General features: G+C 41.9%; 1 protein-coding gene across 6 annotated transcripts in view; it reads left to right on the plus strand.

The window, feature by feature from the left end:
• fbrsl1 (fibrosin-like 1) overlaps positions 1-24,215 on the plus strand; it is a 494,424-nt gene that overhangs the window by 445,968 nt on the left and 24,241 nt on the right. For all 6 annotated transcript variants that reach the window (XM_039771449.1, XM_039771451.1, XM_039771450.1 and 3 more), the window contains exons 7-8: positions 18,852-19,224; positions 23,335-23,594. In XM_039771449.1, the coding sequence (XP_039627383.1) occupies positions 18,852-19,224; positions 23,335-23,594 (633 nt within the window). The remainder of the gene's footprint in view (positions 1-18,851; positions 19,225-23,334; positions 23,595-24,215) is intronic.

The following is a 24,215-nucleotide window of genomic DNA, read 5'->3' on the forward strand; positions in this document are numbered from 1 at the left end:
ACTCTAAATCACCACCTTGAAAATGAGAAAGGCACAAAACACAAATAACTAAGCACCCACTGCCAACTGCATCTTTGTTGTCAGATGCTGAGCTTTGTTCTGCCTGCCGCTCATCCCAGGCTTTAACAGAATGAATGTTCATGTGCCTTTCAAACTGCAAATTCGGATTGTATGGAGCTGGAAAACCAAAAGTGAATGCAGAAAGGCAAAGAAAGCATCTCTCCTTTGCACACCGTGAAATGCAGTGGCACTTGTTGCCTCTCAGTTTTCAATTTCATAGTATTAAAGTGCGAAGCGCACTTTTGTTATTTTTTAATCTAACTTTATCTTGTATGTACGCACGAGGTAAGGGTTATCCCGTAATTCTTTTCACTGTGTGGCTCAAAGCTTCCATAGTAAAGTCAGTCAGTCGCCTGTATTAAAATATAACAGTTCCATTTCCAAGGTTAGACAAAAGTCACTTGAGACGGAGCTTCTTCTTTGTTGTCAGCTTTACTGGATTGTTGCATTTTGCCTTCTCCACATTGAGCTCATCGAGTTCTGAGTTATGTGGACAGTTTGAGAAACAAAAGGTTGGATTACAGACATCTTATGTTGCTGAAATATTTCAACTCTTTGTACTTTTATGTAAATGACCATTGGCAAATACCAAGAGAGAAAGCTTTCAGCACGAGCCACCATGCTTACTGTAACACTAAAGTGTAACAAGTAATTATTTGAGCATGAAGAAATAAATAAAATCGACAGGGTGTGCCCCTGAAATGCTGGATTGTCCTGTTTTCATTGACCTACTGTAAGTAAGTTGAGTTAATCCTGTGCATTTAACATACCTGCTGCTGGAGTCTGACAGCGGAGGAAGCCGTGTGTGTGTATGTGTGTGGTTTTTGTTTTGAGTTTTTTTTTGTAAGCTGTAGTGAATAATATAATATAAGAGGAGATGGTCTGGGGCACAATGGAATAGCTAGCAGCGAATGTACTAAATTGAATTTCAAAAAGACAGATTTAGTTGTCTTAACAACTCAGTTGTGACGAATTTGCAGACGTGTGGACAGCTGAAGAGACCAGGCCTTGTGGTGCAAGTATAGCTCACTGTGTGCACTGCAAGTTTAGAGTGAAAGTTAGAAGCAGGAGGAAACCCAGCAGAGGTTAAGGTCATTGGGTGTACAAGGTAGAGATACAAGCGCAGCAAAGTGAAATGTGACAGGACATTGTAACACTTCAACTGCGGGGTCAGGAGTGTACTTGAGTTAAAGAAATCCCACAAATTACAAACAACTGCTTTAGAAAACTTTGCCTACAGAAAAAAATGTTTCTTTATTTTTGTAACCCCTTAAAAGCTGAATTGTTATCATTTTGAAGACCAAGACTGAGACCGTTTTCAAACACACACCACTGATGCTAATGCCCAGTTGTATCTGCAGTCACTCCAAGTACACATCACTGCAGCGTGAGGGCCTGAACTCGGCTTTAGGTGTGGGACGGAGTGACCAGTACTTGTGCGCTCACATGCCGCACTTTACTCTGCACACTGTGTGTCAATCAGGACCCCAGAAATGTCATGACATTGTTGGTAAAGTTCAAGGCTGATCACAAGGCCATTCCATTCAATGTGAAACTTGAAGCAACAGCTTCTTTATTTACTGTTAGACTAATTGCATCAATGTTTTAATACGTTACATGTTTGATGTTATTTGAACAAACATGGAGGTCATTCTCGGGGCTTATTAGTGTGTTTCATGTAACACATATCACAAAAAGTCTTCAGAAGTGCATTAGCTTCATAAAGTGGGGGATGCCTAAAACAACTTTTAGCCAGGAGTGCCCAAAGAAGACAGAGATTGTATGTAAGCTACAAACCCATCCACTGGAGCTTATCCCGGCAAGCATTAATCAGGAAGAATCCCTGGCCAGGGTGTCAGCACCTCACATGGACCAGTCAAATAATCAGAAGTCACTGCACACCAGTGCGGCTCTCTTTCCCATCAGTTTAACTGGAGAACGGCCTGACCCTGGTAATAAACAGCCTCTCTGTTGCACCGTCAATGGTCATGGGTTTTGCCAGAGAAGTGTGGGGCTCACTAAAATGCTGGAGCTTCGTAAGTCAAACCCCCAAAAGCAGATATTCATTTTGGAGTGTGTGCCATTAGCTTGACGATGACATTTCTAGGCTAAACATTCATTACACTGCACCTTATGAGAAAGGCTTGGGAATCCTAGAGGTCCAGCCCTGTCCTGCACAGAGATCAGCACAATCACAGGGTACAAGTCGAAGAATGTTATACTTGGGATACAGGATTTCAGCCCCTTGGGAGGCCACAGCTGCAATTCTCAGTGCAGCTTTGATCCCCATATTGCACAAAGTAGTTAAAAGAAAGTCCAGAGATGAAGAACTTTAAAGCTGATTCCAGGGATATTAGGGACTAGCTGTGTTACGCTGGGGAATTTCCAGAGACAATGGGCCTCGGTTATAGTGCTGTCAGTTAAACGGCTGTACCAGAAGTGCAACGTAAATATCAAAGTACTTTTCTCTTGGCAACATTTGTTAGCTTCCTACCAATAACTACCATTATTGCTGTCACTGTGTGACCCTTAGCAAGTCACCTGACCTGCCTGTACTCCAATTGGAAAACCAACGGAAATGTAATCATAAATATTGTAAGTCACCTTGGATAAAGGCATCAGCCAAATAAGATTTATTAATAATATTTTTAGGTTGCTACAGCTACTTAACATGCTTTAGAACATTACTTACACAATTTTCAATAGGAAAACATTTCCTGCATTGGATCAATTCCTGCTTTTCCTAGCATACTGACCTTAACTTTTGTTGATGGTCACAATCTCACAGGACAGTAGATTCTTTTGGTTTGAAACGGGTAATCAGTAGGAGTGATGTGAAATTAGAGTACGTGTTATTATCATTATTAGATTTTGTATAATTTTCATTTGTGTATGCTGTTCACTCAAGTGCAGTATTTCTTTTTTGTGTTTTTCATCAGTTTTAAAATCCACAGGTATTAATATTGTTGTGTTTGGGCTGGCAAGAAATGACCGAGTGTCTTTACCCATTTCATTTGTAGTTCATGTCCAGATTCAAAGTATACTTCAGTATGATCCAATACTATACACATACACATCTAATTTAGCTGTGTGTGGGGGGTTCAGCAATCCTCAGTGGTAAGCCACATGAAAACTTTACAGAAGGCATCCAACACCAGCTTTGCTCAAAGGGGCCCCATTAGTTGAAATTGTGAACTGACTGAGGGACAAATAGGCAAGTGCAGAGATGAGAGAGAACTGCTGAGAGCGCTGAAGGGGTTTGGGGCATGTGAAGGGACAGCTGGAGAATGACTAGATGAAGACAGAGGGGCCATGAAAAACAGACCAACAATTAGGAAAGCAAGAGTCCTCTCGGAGTAGAAGCAGCCCATGGCTGTTGAACAGGTAGCAGCAAGTGATTGTTGAGTGAAGATTGGTGCTTTTACTGGGTGTCCAGTGCTGCCCGCTCTCAGTACCAAAAAAAAACATCTTTACGTGTCTTTTTGTGGACTCTCTTTATTTTTCTGCTTCATAACATAGGTAAATATTTCAGGATACCATGGGCTCCCACTGATCTTGAGGCGCTGGTTTCCAGTTGGAAATGTAAAAATCTGAAAGATTAGACATTCCAGACTTAAGCAGCTTCTGTACTCAGGGAAGTGAGCTGGAAAAGAAGCAGTCCGAGTAAGCACATAGTAGTTAATGGTAGCAGCTGTTTTAAACAAGTTATGTGTGTATGTGTTTGTTTTGTTTTTTTAACCCAAGATTTTTCTGCCTCATCTCAAAGACATTTTGACTTTAAATTATTTCCGTCTGGGCGTTTGAGCTTGTATAGCTGAGTGTATCCTACAAAGGACTGGACTGGCTGCTGGGGTGAGCACTGTCCTCCCAGAGGTCTTATGTGGCTAAGAGGGTGGCTGGCTGGATGGCAGTAACACTGAAGGTTTAAGGCGGGTGGTTAGCTACCTTTCCTTGAAATGTGGGGCAGTAGAACTTCTCATTTCTTTTTATGGCCCTTTGTCTTAACACTGCAACATGCACGTAACTGCCCATTGCAGTCCTTTTCCTTGCAGGGAAAGCAGGGTTCAAGAAAGGGAAGCAGATTTGTGAGTTGCACTTAGTGTGATAATAAATAGTGTGAAAAATGCAGCAGATAAACTTGAGTGAAAAAAGGACAACAGTAACTGGTGGTGAGCAAAGAGGATAGGAAAACATGGAGGAACAGCGTGGTGAGGAACATGAGCTAAGGTTTGGGTCAAACAGGCACAGTCCTGTAGGTCACAGGTCGTCATATGGTCCCCCGCTACAGCCAGACATGAATGGGGTCAGCCAAAGGGTTAATATCATCGGAGCTTGGGCTCTTTTTTAAGTAATGAAGCCTATGGATGCTTTAGTATTCTATCTGCCTGTTTTTTTGCAAAGCAATTTCAGGTCTTGTGGTCAGCAATGATTGTTTGATATACAAGAAATGGAGGCAGCCCTTGAGAGCCAGGAGATCATATTAAGGCCTGTGTGCCAGATTAGACACTAAAGAATACAATAACGCTCTGTTGATCTTGTAGCAGGTGCACTTCAAGAGAAAACACTTGGATATTATATTTAGTACCACAAAGCCATCTGTGTCTCCGCAGAAATCGTTTCCAAAACTTTCACAGTTTTCCCTCGCCTGTGGCTGAAGTACTACTCAATCTCCAAAGATCTGTAACTGAATTTATCCTTCTGTCCTTCTGAGAGATGAGGAGAAACTACTTGTTTTTCCTGCTGTCAGAAGATCTCATTTGTGAACCGCAGCCATCTAGGAATAATGTGCTTCAAGGCTTTGTGTTGAGGAGAGCGGACTAAATCCTCTTCCTCTGCAGAAAGAGGGGCTTGCTTTGTGCCTTTTGGTGAAAAGAACATTTTGGCTTAGCTCTTTCTTGCACGTCAGTCTATAAGCGCGAGAGACAAAGGTAGCAGAACGTCATTCTGCAGATTGTGTCTTTCGGACGTCCTAGAGCGAGCTTACCGAAGGAATGGGCCTTTACTGTGTGTACAATGGGGTGACACAAGCAGACGTCTTATATAAAAACCAAGGGCTCAAGTGCTATGAAACTGGCAAATATCGAGTCAATTGATAAAATACATCCGTACATTAAGCTGGCTTTCAAAGTAAACCAGATAACAAAAATTGTAATCCATTGTCATCATGCTGTCCTCTTCTGCTAGATGAATAACTTCATCTTGCCTCCTTCTAAGAAGTGTGTCCAGTTCTGGAGCAGCAAAGCAGTGAGCTGCTCTGGGGGGATGCTGGTCTGTCAGAATTCATTCAGCCAGCCAGAAATTCTGCGTTTTGTGTGCCCAACATGAGTGTAGTGTGACAGCATGTGGTGTGAAAGCAAGTTGTGCTGTCGCCGTGAGTGGAGCCAGCAAGCAAGTGGGAGTCGTGAGAGGAGGAGGAGGAGGAGGGGGTGGACGAGCTGTACCTGGCCCGTTGTGAAAGCCAGTCTGATTCCTTCTTGGCAGTGTTCACATAAACTGTAACAGAAGCACTGGCACTATGCTTGGACACATAATCAAGTTCAAATTGTAGAATTTAATGTGTGAACAAATGAATGTGCAGTGTCTGCGCAAAAACACCAGCTGTTCAAGCAGCACGCAAAATATCAATTATTGCGCTGAATTTACCCGCACACACCAGTGACCAAGTTTCTGCTTATTGACCATCTGAACCATTTTATTGTCGTAGTACATTCAAAAAGGTTTGTGCCGGCTATGGTTTTTGTTTTTTTGCACACCTGCGTTGTCTTCGCCCGTTTGACTACACGTTAGCCATTCTAACGTGTGTGTGGTCTGATTTACTGTAAAACGGACGATGCTGTCGGCCACATTGGCTTAGTGAATCAGCCGTATTGCACTTTGTACAATGTCTGTTAATTCTGCTTAAAATGATAACTTGTGTCATGGTGCCTGTTCTAAGTGTGGCCGACTCCAGTTTGTAATCCAGCTAGCATTCATCAGTCACATGCTGACAGCTTTTAATGGATTTTGTTTTTTTTAATCGGCCTCTGCCAGTTAGGCCTTTTCCGGAAGCTAACCATTAAAGTTTTGAACAAGCCCAATGGATGGACTTGATGTGTCTTAAAATATCCGTTGTAATTTAAACATAGTATTATAATTACTGTTAGCTGCGCCACGCTGAAGATGAGGCACGGTCACGCCATGTAAGAGTGTAGCCCGTCTTGTGGCAGGACCTGGTCAAGCGGCTGCACACAAGTCAATAAGCAGTAATTGCCTCGGCTAGCAGCGAGCACTGCACAGGGATACGGATTACAAGCGCCAAGGTCGCGGGTATTGATCTTTAGGCAGTATAAGCGGGTAACATTGAGTGCTGAGACCTGCATTTATGTTTTAATTGGAGCAATTAATATCTTTACTCTCGAGTGAAGAAAGAAATCAATAAGCACTCCAGAAGAAAGGATCTTCCTTCTCCAACCCCTTCCTGGACAGCAGCTGGAGCCGCACTGATGCATTTTAAAGCGTGGGATTTTGGTTGAATCTGAAGTGTTTCAGGCTGTGCCACGGTGTTTTTAATGTTCCAGTAGGGCTTGTCTGTTGTCTGTTTTGTTGTGGCCGGTGACAAGCAAGATACAAACATGGGACTTCATGGTGAGAGCAAGTTCCTGATTTTCATGGCTTCTTTCCATAGTTTTTCTGTACGGCTAGGACACTTCCAACTATGAATGGCATTGGCATAGCTGTGGCATCTTGACTTTGATTACCACGGTGTATTTGACTGGTGTTTCAGAAGTCAGTTTATTTTCCTTGCCATGTAACATACAAAAACAAAATGTAACACAAAACACTGCTTGACATTGGTGCATTTGGCTAAGTGTTGGGTATTCTAAAGGTCAAAACCTAGCAGTGCGATGGCTGTTGTATGGAGCTCAGCTGTATTGAAGATTTTTTTCCGGATGCCATACACCTCTGTATTTTGTGACTGCCAAAGGTTGGAGGAGCTCCCATCTTCATTAAATCCTCAAGGGAAGCATTTCATTTTACTACTCGGCCATGCTAGCTACTAGTCAAGCCGTTGCTTCTGTTTGCCACACTTGTGAATGACACAACTGCAGTGTGTTTGTCATCTTGAGGACTTAACAATGTGGACGTATCTTGGACACTGTCACACTAATTAATGTAGCTACATTTAGAATTGTGTATCTTGTAAGAATAAAATATGATATTAAAATCCAGGAAACTCTGGACTTATCATTCAAATGGAAAAATATCAGGACTTGATTAAATCAACGGTCAGGTACTTACTTGTGCTGTGACTCCCTGGTGCATCGGTTTAGGATGAGGACACATTCAAAGCAAATCCCTACTTCGACTGAGCATTGTCATTCATAATGTACGTTCCCAGCAGTCTCTGTCACTGAACATTTCTTTTCTCAAGAGGGGACTGGGCGGTCTCATGGTCTGGAATCCCTACAGATTTTATTTTTTCTCCAGCCGTCTGGAGTTTTTTTGTTTTTTCTGTCCCCCCTGGCCATTGAACCTTACTCTTATTCGATGTTAATGTTGATTTATTTTTTATAATTATGTCTTTCATTTTTCTATTCTTTAATATGTAAAGCACTTTGAGCTACTGTTTGTATGAAAATGTGCTATATAAATAAATGTTGTTGTTGTTGTTCTCATTTACTTGGTCAGTTCTCCACTTTTCCTGTGTTTATTGAAAAGTGGACAAAACCAGGCAGGTGACATGCTGTACACTAATTGGGTTGGGGGATACTCGTCAGGCCCGAGTTGAATGTCAATAAGAACGAGTCTTGCAGGAAGATCCATGAAGAGTGAAGGCAGAGAACTTTCACAGAGAGGTACAAAATGGATAAGTGGCCAGCGGTAACCTGGAGGAGAATGCGAGAGATGTTGTGCTCATCGCAGTGGCTCTCACATTAAGAGTTGATGAAGGCGTGACAGAGCATTTAGAAGTCGCACTTTAAAAAAAATAAATGTAAGTAGTTTGTAAGGGACTATAATGTGAAAATGCATTTTAAATATTCTAAATGGCTAAACCTGAAACAGAGTGGTACGTGTGAAGGAGTGCCGTGGTAAAGCTACGTTTGAAAAGTGAAATTTGAAAGACGTGAAGTAAAACACAGTTGTGTTGGTACAGAGTCACGCCTCCTGGGCACTCTGGGCAGTGCTGACAGTTGAATTTGGGGCACTTATACAGAGAGAAGCCGAACAAATAGCAGTTGATTTTACATTATTCCAGTACAGAATATCAAACTGTTGATGTTGTGAATCAGAAGCAGGAGGCGCGAGGACTGTTGTTTGCTTGGCTAGCTTGCTAGGGTTGAGTCCATGAAGGGTTCTGAGCACAACTAAACCAAATGAACCAGCTGAAAAGTGGAGGAAAGTCACGGGCACCTGTGCGAGCTTTTAGAGAGACAAGAGAGCACTGAGATAAGGGCAGAGGCTTGGAGAGCTGCCTTGATGCCACACTGCATAAAGCTTCACTGTTGGTGCGCTCTGGCAGCTTTAGAGACAGCGCCAGCATGACTGCCAGAGAGCCACTTTTGTATGTATGTCCCTTTTTTGTTTTGCAGATTTATGACACTTTAACAAGCTGCCGTTAATTATTTGAAGAATCTACTGTACGTGTGTGCTGACGGAGATTTTGTAGTGGGCTTCTATCTCAAACAGTGCTGTTTAGATTGGCTATACGCCAGTACCATCTTACTGATTCTGCTGTAGCATCCGCTAAGGCCAAGGCCATGTTGTAGGATGACATGAACAGCTGTTAGCTGGAACTGCTGTCATTTTAATCCATATTACACCAGACGTTATCAATGGGTGTCACAGAGCAAACACACATTTTTATTGGTAGCAGGAGTTATGAACTACTAAATACTTTACTGTGTTTTCAAGGTAATGAGTCTTATCAGTGAAGCATTTAAGGAGTCCAGTCACACTGTTAGTTAGTTAGTACTTTACACTGAGCCTCAAAAACCCATGTTGTGGCTGTGCTTCTAAATCCTTTCCTATTCAAGAAACCACTCAGAAACAGTTTACAGTAAAGTTTAGTCAAATTGTCAAGAACCAAGGATCATTAATACAACATAACTCCACTTACAAGTTACAAGTAATACAGTAATGAGGGAAAGTAGCAGAAGTCCTGATCTGTGAAGACGTTTCCTCCGCCTCTACTGACCCTTTTATTATTTTCTCAGTGTGTCACAGTGCTGCTTTGAGAGCTGCGATGCAACATTTATTGGCATCAAAAGGACACTTTCAAAAGAAGAGAACTGCTTCTTTATTGTGTATGAACTTTCCAAATAAGCAATGTGACAACATTGTGGTGCTGTGTGTTAAAGGCCTATGCCTTTTTATGGATGTCCTCTTTATTAAATTCTTGTTAAAGCCCAATTTCAGGCCAAGGCTGCGTGTTAACTGACTGAGTTGCTTGTTGGTTGTAGTCTGTGGTTCTCACTGCCATTCCCCCAGTGCTCATCTTATATGTGGCCACCATGCCAGTGTAAGTAACCTTGGCTGGACCCACGGTGCTCTTCTCAAGACTTGTGACTGATAAGGGCATCAGAACAAGATGGCTCGAGGAGATGATAAGTCCAATATGTTATCGATTACTAATTTCCTTCAAGCTTAGTTCACAGAGGGAGGCCTCGTATGCAGTTGGAGAATACAAACAGATCAGCATAAGATTTGTGTGTCTGAGGAGTTTTATGCCACTGTTGTATTTTGTTCTGTTTATAAAATTTTGTTAATATCTCTCTAGATCAGGGGTGTCCAAAATGTTCATTCTCTAATCAGCGACCACTTTTCAATGCTAATTAACCTCTTTTCCCTTCATTTTAATAGCCCTGTTTTAAGGATTCAGCCCTCTGAATTGATTTGTTTCTTCTTAAAATGACAGCCAAACAGAAATGAGACCTGAAATGAGCTGACAAATCACCAGCTAAACTGGAATGTCAAACTCCAGCTAGTTTCACTCCAACCAGTTTCTTAATGAGAAACCAATTCTCATTATTGAATGTCAGGACTTGTTGCTGCTCTCAATCTACCACAGCAGACTGTTGATTTTCCATCAAGATGTTTTGGTGACCTGAGCAGACCAACATGACCGAGATCTTCACCTTTCTTTATTTTCAGGTGAGCTGGTCATATGGATTCTTGTTTTGTGTCTCATTATCGTTTGGCTGCTCATTAAGGAAAAAGAAACAACTAAGGGGTCTGAGTCAAGTCAATTAAAATGAAGGCCAAACAAGTTCATCAGCAGCAAAAAAGGATCACTAATTAAGAAGATGGTTAGAAAGAAAACCTGCGGCCCACCAGGACCAGATCTGGACACCCCTGCTCCAGATTATAGATGACCAACCCCATTTGAGAAGCTGCAGTATTTCTGCAAAATGCTCCTGTTTTATTTTAATCTTTCTGGCTCAAGTGTTTTTTCAACAAGACAGAGCCAAAAGCTTTACAACATCTCAAGGGTACTCCTGTCTGTGACTCTCCTCTAACAAAGGCTGTATTGTTTTAATGGTTTTTGGCATATCCATTACTGTTCAGATTCACAGTAACAATTTGTTATCCGTTGTTCTGCCTCCCAGCAGCACTCCTGCACATTTTTGTAAGTCCCCTTGCCACCTTATAACATCTCGACCCTTCTGTCCATCCTTCTGTTAATACTCCTTTTATATTTAATATCACATCCATAAATCTCAGGGCATGCAGGAAAGGTCATTGTCCTCATTAAGGCCAAAAGTTCTCACCATTTGACAAGGCCAAGGTCAGCTCCGCACTTTCATGTTTCCACAGCCCTGCTGCACAATTGTGCCCACCTGGCATGCACCGTGCCACACAAGGTCTCATACATCTACCTGAGAGAGTATAGATTAGGGCATCAGAATATACTAGGGGTTTCATTTTCTGCTACACTGCCTCTTCCAGAACACAAGCGACTTTGAGACCACAGTAAATGTACACAGTTGGGGGTAATCTGAAGCATCCAGTAACACCTCAGCCCCCAAAGGTGACTGTCTGGGGCTATAAATCACATTATGGGAATGAGATAATAAACGCTGAATTTTAAATTCAAATCATATCCATCCTGTTGTTTACTAATACATTAAAGGAAGTCTTGCTTAGGGAGTGTACTGCAGTCTCATGGATAAAATGTGCCCACTTGTAATGTGGCTTTGTGTATGCCTGTCATTGTGACCATCTCATCCCACCCACAATTTTGGCCATGCTAGTTTGCTCAAAGCATAACCCTTTGTCATCTAGGGGAACTGTGCTGTTTATTCTACATGCAGTTTGTTGGGCCCAGAATCCTAGAGTGGTCTGTGACTGTAAAGACAGATATGAGGGCAAGCAGGCATGTCAGGTGTGATTCAGTATCCGTTTCATGTGTCGGTCTGTGTGACCATGTTCTCTGTTACTGCACTTGAAGAACAGAATCAGACGTTTCTTCTAGTTGGTGGACTTGTTGATGGGTACACTGCACAGTTGGGTGGCACAATAAAAGCACAAGGTGACAAATGTGCACGATTCATAAAACCTATGGGGTTAGTTACACATACCACAAATGAAGAGGGTACTTGTATTGTGCAGCTGTAAAAGAGACCCCCGTCCATGTGTCTGAATTAACAATTACTTGATCACAGGGAGTGCACTGTCCAAATAACTGCTAACCTACAATGACAGAGATACCGAGTGGGTTCAAGGGGGCTCAGGTAATGAGCTGATAACATGCTATATACATTACAACCCAATGAGCTACCAGCTAAAGGTATATATAGTATTATATTTTTTAAGTCACAGTTATTTCTTCACAATCACAGTATATGTTGATTTGCTACTTGAATTGTGGCCTGAAGATCTAGCCTACACTACCACTTTAAAATGGAGGCAAAGAGTAGTGGGGTCCATCAAGAAGACTTATTGAACACATCCACTCTGAGGCAGCAAAGTGTGCCTCCCGCGTTTGTAAGCTGTAAGTTATCGATTTTGTCACAGATTCTCTTTATTGTTGTCCTGAGATGATAACACATTTCCTGGACGCCTATCCGCTCCGAGTAGAGTGCACCCCTAATTCTGGTACACATACAGAATCATAAGGAAGCTTACTTTCCGCCAGTCATTTTTGCATTATTGTGCAAAGGTTTTGCCTGCTCCTATGGCATGTCTCAGTAACGTATTAACAGCATGTGAGAGGGGGGCTGAGCAGGACATTCTAGGTGTGAAAATCATTTTAATCAGGCTGAAGTTTAAAAAACTGAGTACAGATGTATTACCAAAAGCCAAGTGGTGGCACAGAGCTGTCATCTCTGCCTCACAACACCTGGGTGTGCATGGAGTTGCACATTTGCCCCAAGAGGTTTATCACTTGATTGGTATTAGTCAGTTTGCTGAACTGTGGAGGAAAAAATGTTTATTCCTTCATGTGCTGTGAGGTGAAGCAGATCCATCCCCTTTCACGGGTATACAACTTATCACATAATGGAGGAATTGTAAACATTTTTTCAGTATGTATTTGTCTAGCTGTCTACTGAACAGAGACAGCAATTCACATCTGGGTATCAACATTCCAGAATGTTCCTAGCAGTGCCTGGAGACATGCCTTTGGAAAGTACCCTGGGAGGAAGATGAGTAGAGAGGTGATGCGCACAGCCAGTCTCATTTTAAAAGGGCTGTAGCTCACAACAAATGTTTTGCTTTTTTTCCTTCCAAAAATGATACAAATACTCAAACTCTGATCAGTACCTTACAACTCTCCATTCAGTTGTGTGGACGGTGCTCACCAAAGCCCCCTTAGAGATGTATGCAGTGTGGGCCTCCTCCTGGCTTTATACCTTGGATATTATTCCGGAACCCCAAGTTTTGCTTAAGTTCCTTAGAGCAGAAGGTAGCTGATGTGTTATTTTCCATATCTAACACACTATATACCCTGACATCAGGCATTTGAAGAACACTGCCAAAAATGCAGCTGATTTCCTCGAGTGACTGACAGCCCAGCTGAGTGCAGACAAGAGCCTGTGGTGTCTACTTCCAAAATGTCTTTCTAAACTGCAGTGCTCAACAGTGCATGCACTGCCAAAATAAGTCGGCGAGCACCTTGTCTGTGTGCCAGTGTGCTGGGTGTTACAAGACTGAATCGGGCACGAGGGTGTGGACCTTGGCCAACTAGTGCAGGCCAGCTGAATTTTTAGGAAACCTTTCTAACACCGTATGTTAGAGACATTACAAAACATACAAGCAAAATGAGCAAAGGTCACCAACATCACTGCTGCAGGCGAGGGGACAAACAAACAAATACACAGGCACTGGACAATCTTGTGGATAGAGAGCACCAACTTATACAAAGTAGGTAACGGCACCCTTTACGTGGGGTCTTGGAAATCCCACCCCATCTGTGAATCTGATGCCTGCATGACTGCTTTACGTGCTTATAATAAAAAAGAACTATTTTATAAAAGCTGCTTATTAACCATTTGTATATTTAGAGAGAGACTTGTCATGTGTGAAGATGAGTAATTGTTCATTTTTATACAAAATGTTCTTTGTATTTTGTACAGCTCAGGTACCAATAAAGGAAAATTAGAGAGCAGGGCAAAATTCCAGCATGTACAATGAGTATGAAAGAGCTCTGAAAAGCTTTTAGTTGGAGTGGCCTTCGTAATGGCTGGTGCTAACTTTCCACATCACGTGTTCAGGAGGACTGTGCAGTGTTGCTGTGACTCCTGGAATAAATAAAGTGACAAAGTGGTACACTTACTATGGGGGCTTGTTTAGTTGGGTTTTTCTTTTTCTTTTTTTTTTACTGTGCCCGTGTCTACTCCTTTTGTTGCTAATTGTCATTATTAGAATATACAGTAATTGACAAAAACGGGAGTTAAGAACTTAATGTGAATATTCTAAATTTCTTATGAATGTAAATCTCACACTGGTTTTCTAAATGCAAAATAAGCAAAGAAAACCGTTTGCATATCATGTGTGTGATTTGCTCCATCCGTCATTGACCTCATTTGTTTCACAAGCCCAGTGCTATCCTGTGTTCTAGAACGGGACATCTGGGAATAGAACTGTGGCATGTCTTCAGTGAGGCACTTTAACCATGTTTTAGAGGGTCTTGCAGGCTGTAATGCATGTATGTTCTTTATTGTTCAGATGCAAATGTTAGTGAGGATCCATGGAAACCGATTAAAAAGTCGTTTTTAATTAAATAGGTATTGTCATGGGATCGTGAGCAGTCATTAGTGCAGACCTGTGGAAATCCCCAAAAACGTGAAAGCTCCTAAAGCCAATGCTCACTTCTCACATAAAGATCTTTAACCACCTCCCTGTAGGTGTATATATAAAGGTAAAGGATTATTATTTATTATTATTAGTTCACTGTACTTTCCACTACCGATTATCAAATCCACCACCTTTGTATTGCGGACAAACTGCCCCCTTTACAACACAGTCATGCATGATTTTGGGCTGAGGGCACACGCTTGTGGTGCCCCAGAGTTTGATGTACAGGCCTGACCATACTGTATGAGATTTACCATCCTGGCAAGTCCAAGATGAAAGTAAGCTGCAGAGGCTGCTGTTTGTCCCAAGAACTGTTCAGGGGGATCATTGTGATGGAAGCCGGGTCACATGAAAGCCATATATATATATACATATACATATACATACACACACTAGGGGTTCTGCCCCCTGCTCTCTTCGCTCGCCCACCCAGAGATTTGGTTTACCAGATAAGATATACAATTTAAAGAGAGAGTTATTTTCATGGGAATTGTTACATTATCTTCACTTTTACCTTAAAAACTTTTGTAAAAACAATACTTGTCCTTTATTTCCGGCCTTGGATTGGGACAGACTATCAAGACAAGTTTTCCTTTAAGCTGTAAAAAGACAAACTGTGAATTCACTCCTTGTAATACTTCATACGTCTTCCAGGCCACAAATTGACACATCTCAAGAAAAGCATCAAAGGGCAAAAACAAGTGAACAACAGAGCAAAAGGAGCCTCCTACCACCGCACATCCACGTAGCTGTGGAGCCCTGCTGACCCAAGAGTACAAATGGGGACATGGGGTAGTTTTTGCCTTTTGGCCCTTAAGCTGTTTCTATGGCTTGTTTCACAGAAAATTACATCTTTGTAACAAATGACTAGAATTCTGAATTGCAGCAGAGTACGGTATCTGTGCCTTATACCAAATTCAGATATTGTTAACGAAAACGGCCATAGGACACAAAGCAGTTACCCTGACTGCCTCATCTTGGGCCTGTCTCTCAGGTCATCTTGTTGGTTAAGTTAACAAACTTACACTTGACCTTCAGCGCTGGCTTGTGTTTTTAGTCTTTCTGGACAGTTTACAAATATTCTCATATAGGGTCTACAGTTTCTGGTATGGTTTTTTTCTGGTACAGTTTCCATGTGTCTAAATAATGCAAGTTGCATGACAGTATTTGTCATTATAGCTGAAATGACGGTGACATTTGGATTACAATTACCGCACACCACAGACAATTAAGAAAAGGGGGTTGCTTGAGCTTGTATATCTTGGTCATTGCTAAGGTGAATACCCTTCACTGGTACCACAATAAAGCATCTTAATAGCACACACGTCTCACTATACAAATCCTGGACATGACATTTTTAAAGTGGTCTACCAGATAGCTGTGGGCTTTGCTAATCTTATTTGTATTAAAACACCATAAAAGTATTTCCACCTTACCCAACTGATCCCCAACTATCAATGAGATGTTTCCTTGAGTGGTTTCCAGATGAGTGATTTTGATCCAGACGTATTTTTTTGTTTAGCAAACATTTAAATGCTGGATGCCCACTTGCTATAGTTTTTTGCTATTAAATGTCACTTCTGGTTCAAGTGTTTCTAAGTGACGCAACTGTGCACCTCTTAGTTATGTTATGAAACCTGTTTTTTCCTTCAAGTTGTTTTAAACATTTGTTCAATTTTTATTACTTAAATGCACCTCTAGTTCTCAGTTAAATTTGATGGCCATTATGGAATGCTTGCTAAGTAAGGCTGTTCATAGCACAGCGAGCCTTGCTGTGGCTCCTGGACTGTCATGGTCCTCATGTGCTTCTCCTCCTGCTCCCTTTTCTGGACACTGAGTCCTTACCCAGTGTCCCTCTGTCTGCTCTGTTTCTATGTTTGCTGTGCCAGTGTGTGCACTTGTATGTATCCACTTTGCATTCTCAATAGCTAAGCTGGTTGCTGGTAGTTCATGTTTAAAAGTAAAGACTAGGCCTCTACAAAAGCCATTCAGAACATACAAGGGTTGCCTAAATGCAAGTGTCATTTTTGCCTTTCTTACTTGGTTCTGTGTTACACTGTGAACTTGGCTACAGCTGGAGCTTAGCCCTCCTCATCTTTCTGCAAGAAAAGACTAAATAAAGTTCACTTGATGCAATTATTATTGCATAGACAGGAACTGTGAGAGCTCACTTCATAAACAAAGTATTCCAAGGTAGAAGTAAGGTTTGGCCCTGGTGCCCTGTACTTTAGGGCATAGGAAAGGAGATTTGTATAGAGCTGGGTCATTTGAAGAGTCATACATGACAATTCCAAAACCATGCCAGTGGCTCATTACATCTAGACGCCCAACGTGAGCACACCCACCTCTGAACCTGAGTGACTGCTTGAATGAGGGTGGCAGCGCATTCTCATTGCCCATTCTGCAGTATTAAAGTCCTTGTCAGTGCTACTGTCACTTCACTTGGTTTAGACTACAACTTCCTACTGCAGGAAAAGGAAGTGATAAACTGTGGAAGGAGCTGTAGTTTGACATACAAAAGAGGACTGGATGTTGTTTATTTCATTGGTTACCTTCCCATGTTTGTCTTAAAATGTTGACTGGCCACTTGTGAAGCCACTTTGCTGCTGAACATTAGTATTGCCGTGCAGGTCAAGTCTGTCATTAAAGTGCCATCTCGATACATGTCATCTAAACAACTTTCAATGCACAAAATGAAGAAGGCAGTCCAGTGGAACCATTGAGAGCTGCACACTGGTCCTATTGTCTCCCTAACCGTAAATGTGCAGGCAGCTCCGTACAGTACACAAGCCACTAGAGTGCCAGGCTTTTGCAGTTGATGCTCAAAGATGTGGGAAGAAAGGTTCAGAGGATAAACAGCAAGGGGCCATCTTGTCTTTTCAAACCCATTTTAAGACATAATTATGTCATGCCACACTGTGTGTTCAGCAAAGCCCTGAATACAAAAGGCATTTATCTTTAATTAGGCATGATTTATTAAAACTGACTTGACCATGGTGAGCAAGAGGATCAGCTGATTAAAGTCAAGCATAAAAATGACCTGATTAAACACTTGATAAATGTTGAGCAAGTAAGCGCACGCGCCAACCAGCCAGCAAGTGCACCTTGGGTGAAGACAGCACCAGTCTGTGTGAGAGCCTGTCAATCGTGTCTGAAACCCACCGAGAGTCAAACACTTTGGATTTTATATCTGTTTATGGGTTTTTTTTTTTAACATGATTCGATAAATGCAATAATTGCAAAATCTCACCACAAATAAAATTGGAGTATAATGTGATAAATGGCAACAACATAATTATCTGTAGAAATGTGTACATAGAAAGTAGCAGTTGCACCCTTACATGAAATAAGAAACATGCAGTGACAAATCAATTGTAACATCAACTCTTTTTAAAATGTGTTTAATTTCTGATTACGGTTTATTTGACTTTATTCTTACAGGATGCACTTCTCACTAGGCAACCACACAAACAGGACATGTACAAGACACACACACAGGGTCATGGAGAGAGAGAGATGTAGGCCATTGAGGACTGGACCAGAGATAAAAGGACAGCACAAAAAAACAATCTGTTCAAGTAGCTTCATAGGCACTGGGGACTGGTGGTCACTGATACTGCAGGTTCAAAGCTAGTTGGATTTGCTCATTTCTGTCATATACTGTATGTGCTCAACCTGATAAAACAAATATGACCACCAATGAATCTCTGCTATATTTTCATGAAAATCTTTCTTCCCAAAGTCTCAGATAATAATTTTTAAAAACAACTCCTGTTATAGGATTTTTTATACATTTTTATTTGAGGTGACTTTGCATTGCTTCTGTTAACATTAGCGAATGTCAGCCCTGGCTTTACATCTCTAGCAGAAGGCACTGTGCCCTCATGGCTCCTGCTAAAAGGATGTTACTTTCCACACATTCACTTTCTAGCAAGCTTATCCATTTCACATTTGCAGTACCTGAAAAATGTTTTGTATAAAAAGACCCGTCTTCTTTGTCCATTCACTTTAATCCCCTGCCATCTGCCTTCCCCACTACTGGTTAGGTTCCCACACAGATTGATGTGCACAGTGTATGTTCATGTAGAAGAGTGCAGCTGACGATGCAAACCAAGACGGAGCTCAATCTGTTTACTGTATTACTGTATCAGTTTCATGAATTCCTAGTAACTGAAGGATGAAGCAGCCACCAGGATTACTGTATGTTAGCACCCACTTTTTCTCTACTGGAGATTCTGTGTTAAAGAGCACTACACACACAGCCATGTGCTGGCAGGGCACTGAGGACTTGTCAGAATAGGCTGAGATTTCAAGGTATTGTGTCTCTTTAAACACATAACACAACAAGACTGTCTCCTGCTTGAATTATGAAGCGAGACTTAACTTGGGTTTATCCTGAAGGAAGGTGGTCTTCACCAATTGGGAGGGCACAGAATGTAACTAATAATTATGGTTAACAGTTACAGTGAAATCAGCCTTGCTTCGTTTATCACTGATTTCCCTTTTTTCCCTCCTAGGTCGTAACTTGAATGAAAGTCTTGAGTCAACGACTGCAAGTTCAACCAAAGTCTCTGGGCTCCAGCGCAGTCAAGAACAGAGCGCTGAGGTGCCCTTCGCGCCACCTGTCACCACCCCCACCCCTGCTTCTCCTAACATTGGATCCACAGCACCCACTGCCTCTGCAGTACTGCCTCCAAGTGCCAGGATCAGCAGCCCAGCACCCCCAGTGAAGGAGTCCCAGCCACAGTCGGCACCCCCTTCTCCCCAACTGATTGCCCAATCACTGCCTCAGCCTGAGCTGCGAGCTCCACCTATCCAGGCACCTTCCTATCCTCCAGCCATCCATCAAGTTCATCACCAGACCCAGTACAACGGTCACAATAATATCAGGTACCAGTTCTGTCTTTGTGTGTCAGCAGAGGCGTTCGCCTCAAGTATTTAATTGAATTTTATTAGCTGCACGATGTAGCCTTCTCTTTAGAACATTATGCCCTACACTGGATCCAAGGCTTGTGTTTACATAAACAGAAACTGAAGCAGACTACTGCGTGTTTTTGGGTGGGAAATGGAACACAGGTGCAGACAATCAAACCAAACCCCACCCATAAAAACTCTATTTCTGGCCAACCCCACCTGACTCATGGGTGGCTCATATGTTATTCCTAGCAACAGCCATACAATCGATTGCCATCTGCTGAGCCACATCAGTGTGTACATGTAATTAACAATGATTGCACAAAGTGGCATTATATACATTTCGAACACAACTCCAGTCTTATTTGAGAAATCCGGAAGCTATCAATTTCTAAGATTAAACTGATGCAACTAAAGTAGAAACCTGAAGAAACAAAAATCCATTACAAGTAATGGAACTGCTGTTCACAGTGTTCAGTTATCGGAATGACATGCTTGCAGTTCTATCAAAAGGATGACAAGGTGGCATAATGGTTAGTGCTACAAGCTTCACAGCACCAAAATCCTGAGTTCAAAGCCACCCTTGGACACTGTCTTAGGGTATTGTGGTTTCTTCTCACATCCAAAAGGCATGCAGGGTAAGCTGACTGGTGACACTAATTTGCCCTGTGACAAGTACAGGAGCTGTTCTTTCACTCCATCCAGGGTTGCTTTTTGTCGGACATGTTTATTGCAGCAGTTATCCAATATTGTCCTTTTGTATTTGTTCAGATCCTGTCCTACACCACAAGTTCACTCATGGTCTTGTTCTTTTTTCCTCCAATATCTTTGTACTTGAAACGGTTTGGATGCATGTATTTAAAAAGAGAGATAGAGAGCAATATAATGCAGATGTCTGGGCAATAAACAGTGACAGCATGTCCTCCCTTCGCAAAGGCCCCTCAACATGATAAGCAATGTAATCCACTCCAGTGGTCTTGCCTTCCACTGCCTCCAGAAAAACAGTGGAATCTGCTCCTAGATGGCAGTTTGACTACGTTCAAAACAGACAACATGCAGTACCAGAATTACTGTGCTACAGTTTTGTTCAAGAAAAATGTGTACAATTTAAAATCTTATTTTAATAATATTAAACATTAGTATAAATTAGGCCTGACAAAATAGCAGTAAATATTTTAATATATTCAAACCTAGGTTAAAATTCTGGATAGCACTCTTTTATTATATACTAGCTGATTACTCAGTGGCTTTGCTCACTGAGTGCAAGGGAAAAAAATAAAATGTAGTAAATTATTATTAAATAAATTATTAAACAGTAAAACATTAACATGTAATGCAGTACTGGAGTGCTTCAGGTAAAGTACATTGTAAAGGCGCTGTAACAAAACAGGCAAGTAGCACTAACAGCACCTTAAATGTATTTGGATCATCTCTCGGTAGCAGATCCCTTTTGAAAGGCGCTACACGACCGCTGTGGTATAGAAATTACATTTTCTATGCGATCCTGCAGATTTCTGCCTGACAACCTTGCACTACGTGCCTGTGATTTAAGAGAAAAATTATTCTGAGAAATGTGGACGCTGCCATTCCGTGCTTAACGGGCAGAAGGTCCAAACAATTCCCAAGTCCAAAACTTAACATGAGGAGGTCGGTACATCTTCATAGATGTAAACCCTCCATCTTCTTAAAAGAATTTATCACAAAAGCAACCTTAAATGGTGCGGGGTTTTAGTGACCTGAACTCACCTTAAGGGACAGTAAGTAGTCGTAAAGCGCAATTTACAAAGAGAGGTTTGCTTCAGTGGCACCGATCACACTCATTCGCAAAGATTTCCACTGTCCAAGGAGGACTTGAAGTGTCACAAACAGTTCAAGAAGAGAGGACGCCGCCTGAAACTGCAAAGCTCTCAACTCAGCAGAGCAGCCCGACATTCTGCGCCTCCCAGGCTCCACTTTGTTCTCACGACCCCTCGCCGCTGAAGGCGATGTTGTGTTCATATTGTTTACAGCTCAGCGCAGTTAAAAAGTAGAAACAGGCAAAGCTGTTTTCCTCATCTCTTCTACTATCAAGTACTGCCAAATAAAAAAAGTTATAATGTGGCAGTTTCCACGACAGTCACGTGGATGAATAAATAAAACTTCTCTGTCAGAACGCGCCCGGTGGTGAACGGCTCAGCGCTGGAGGGCTGGGAGAGGGCGACGCGGGGCACATTTCTATGGGATAGATCGGCGTGTTTGTGTTTACTTCTTTTCAATATCAGTAAAGTAACTCTCACACAAATAACAATTCATGAAGACGATATAAAAATGGCGTCCACAAACAAAGTGATTAGTTCCTGTATTATAATATGTTCTGTGGTCATACGTAATTTCCGTTTCAAACATGAAAAGAATTTTATATATATAGATGCTGTTATAGTATATCAAATCAAAATTATTATCAATAGTTACTTTTTTGTCATGGTGCATTTGTAAATCTGAAATGAATGTGACCCTTCACAACAGCATAAAGTGGGTAATCCAGAAGAAGGCAGAACTGGGCACACTGCATCCCCATGGTGTGTAGTCCCGTGCAACTCTTCAAAGACCTTGGGGTGGGGGTTTGATAACTGTGCTTCTGTTTGTTTTGCTCCAGGAGGTCAGAAGAGGTGTAATTGCCCAGTCCTCTTTTATACAAGTCACTGTGAGCCTAGCTGAATGTGTATAACATAGCACTATAGTTATGCTGGACACAACTTGGCACTTGGCAGGTCAGGACACCAGGCTCAATGCCACGGGTGGGAGTAGTCCATTATACTTGGCATTTTCTCCATTTTTTCATCCAATATTTTTTAAAGCAAAAATGTAGTATTGGTGACTTGAAAATGTGTTTAAATTACACAGAGATTGTTTTAAATAATGTGCATCAGGTCAGCAGCTTACTGTGAAGTTGAATTGTATAACTAGATAGATAGATAGATAGATAGATAGATAGATAGATAGATAGATAGATAGATAGATAGATAGATAGATAGATACTTTATTAGTCCCTAGGGGAAATTTACATACTCCAGCAGCAGCATACTGATAAAGAACAATGAAAGTATAACAGATGTGCCCTTGTATACACATGGCATGTGTTCTATCGTATAAAGGGTCCTATGATGACCCTCTTTTTCCCTTTATACTCTTTATTGTTTGAACCCTAATAAAATGTCTAAAGTTTGATACACTTAACTCTGTGATCAGGTACTTTAGCACTTACCTCCACCCTTCCCTTCTACATCTGTAACCCCAGGCAGTTAGTGCAAGTAAAGAAATAGGCAGGAATTAAGCTTCACATTAATTATATATTATTGATAAAAATGTCAAGGAAGCAGCAGTGCATCATGCACCCGTAGGCAGCTCTCAGCTTATCTTCAGTCCAGCTTGCTTTGCTACCACATGGCTTTTAAATGGAGTATTGAAACAGGCCGTACATCTGTTTCAATATGGCTGCCAAGATAGAGTTGTCATCATCATGGTCTTCTTTTGGCCATATGGTGAGAGAGATTGAGAGGTAAATGCAGGGTGACCAACTTTATACCAGTCTTACAACAAATCACAAACCAATGGGGCATCGTGTTTCAAACAGCCACACATAAACAGCCATACTTTAGACCAGTAGAATTCAGGTGCAACTCATCCCCTAGTTGTCCTCCTGCTGGTGATGGCTTATAGGCTCTTAGGTCCACACACAGTCACCAATGCCAAGCTGGTCTGATGCTCCATCCCCCTCACCATCCATTCCTCATCCTGAGTCAGTCCTAAAGGCCGTTGGGGTGGTGAGGTCAGGATTTGGTCAACAACAAAGCACCACCGTTCTAATCAATGCAGTAAAACATGCCTCCTGAAACACTTGTCTAATATTACATTTGCTTTGCCTACTTTACCGATAAAGACTTACAAATATTTATGATCTTATATGCTATATATGCAGTCTAATGCCATCGGGGTCTGGGGTCTACACCAAAGCGTTTTGTCTTTGTGGCTGTCCTTTTGTATTTGTTCAGATCCTATCCTACACCACAAGTTCACTCATGGTCTTGTTCTTTTTTCCTCCAACAGCAGAAGCAGCAGTGCCAGCAGTAATACCAGTGTCAGCCTTCCAAAGCAGCACCTGCCCCACTCTCCTCTCCACTCTGCCTTGCCTCCACCTGCTCTGCCTCTATCCATTGCCAACCTCGCTACCTCGCACTATTCGCTGCGACCTCCAGCACACCACCATCCGGCCATGTTTGCGACTCCTGCCTCACTGCCACCTCCACCAGCCTTAGCAAACAACAGCCTTGTGGTACCCGGACATCCTGCCGGAGCTGCTTACCCAGGTGAGTTTCCACCACCAAACTTCTAGGCACTCGACTGGTTATGCAAGGCTGACCAGCACAGCATATTCCAAGAGGTCCAGGCCATGAGGTTATTTGGGACTCTCTGTGTTATAGTAAATTGCCAAAGCAGATGCATCTGTGTTCATGTGCTGTCGGACTGAATGGCACTCATAGTTGTGACATTTCACCTTCCCACTTCCGTTTTTTCTCAGTTGGACTGTTCAGAAAAATACAAGGCCACTGTTCATTTGTTACTTGGTCTGTAATTTAAAAAAAAGAGAGGAATTTAAGATACATGGCAAAGTAAACAATGAATAAATATCACTTTGCTCCAAATTAAAAAAAGGCATTTCAGGCTGACTGTGTTTAAACAAGTCCGGTAAGATGAAAGGTCAGTGTTGCTTCACATCTCGGACAATACACATAGCTTTGTTGTGTCCGAGTTGTAATTCCAAGTTTGTTGAGTGTTCACGTGTTACTGTATCTCTGACTCGACGACTCAGACTTACCATCAGTCCACGGGCATGTGAATGCAGCAAGAGCTCCCAGAATGGCTTCTTACTTGGCACAAGTCAATCAGCTTGTATTTAATGGACTTATTTGGTAGCACAATAAATGCCC

This window comes from Polypterus senegalus, chromosome 12 (genome assembly GCF_016835505.1).
Source record: "Polypterus senegalus isolate Bchr_013 chromosome 12, ASM1683550v1, whole genome shotgun sequence".
NCBI lineage: Eukaryota > Metazoa > Chordata > Cladistia > Polypteriformes > Polypteridae > Polypterus > Polypterus senegalus.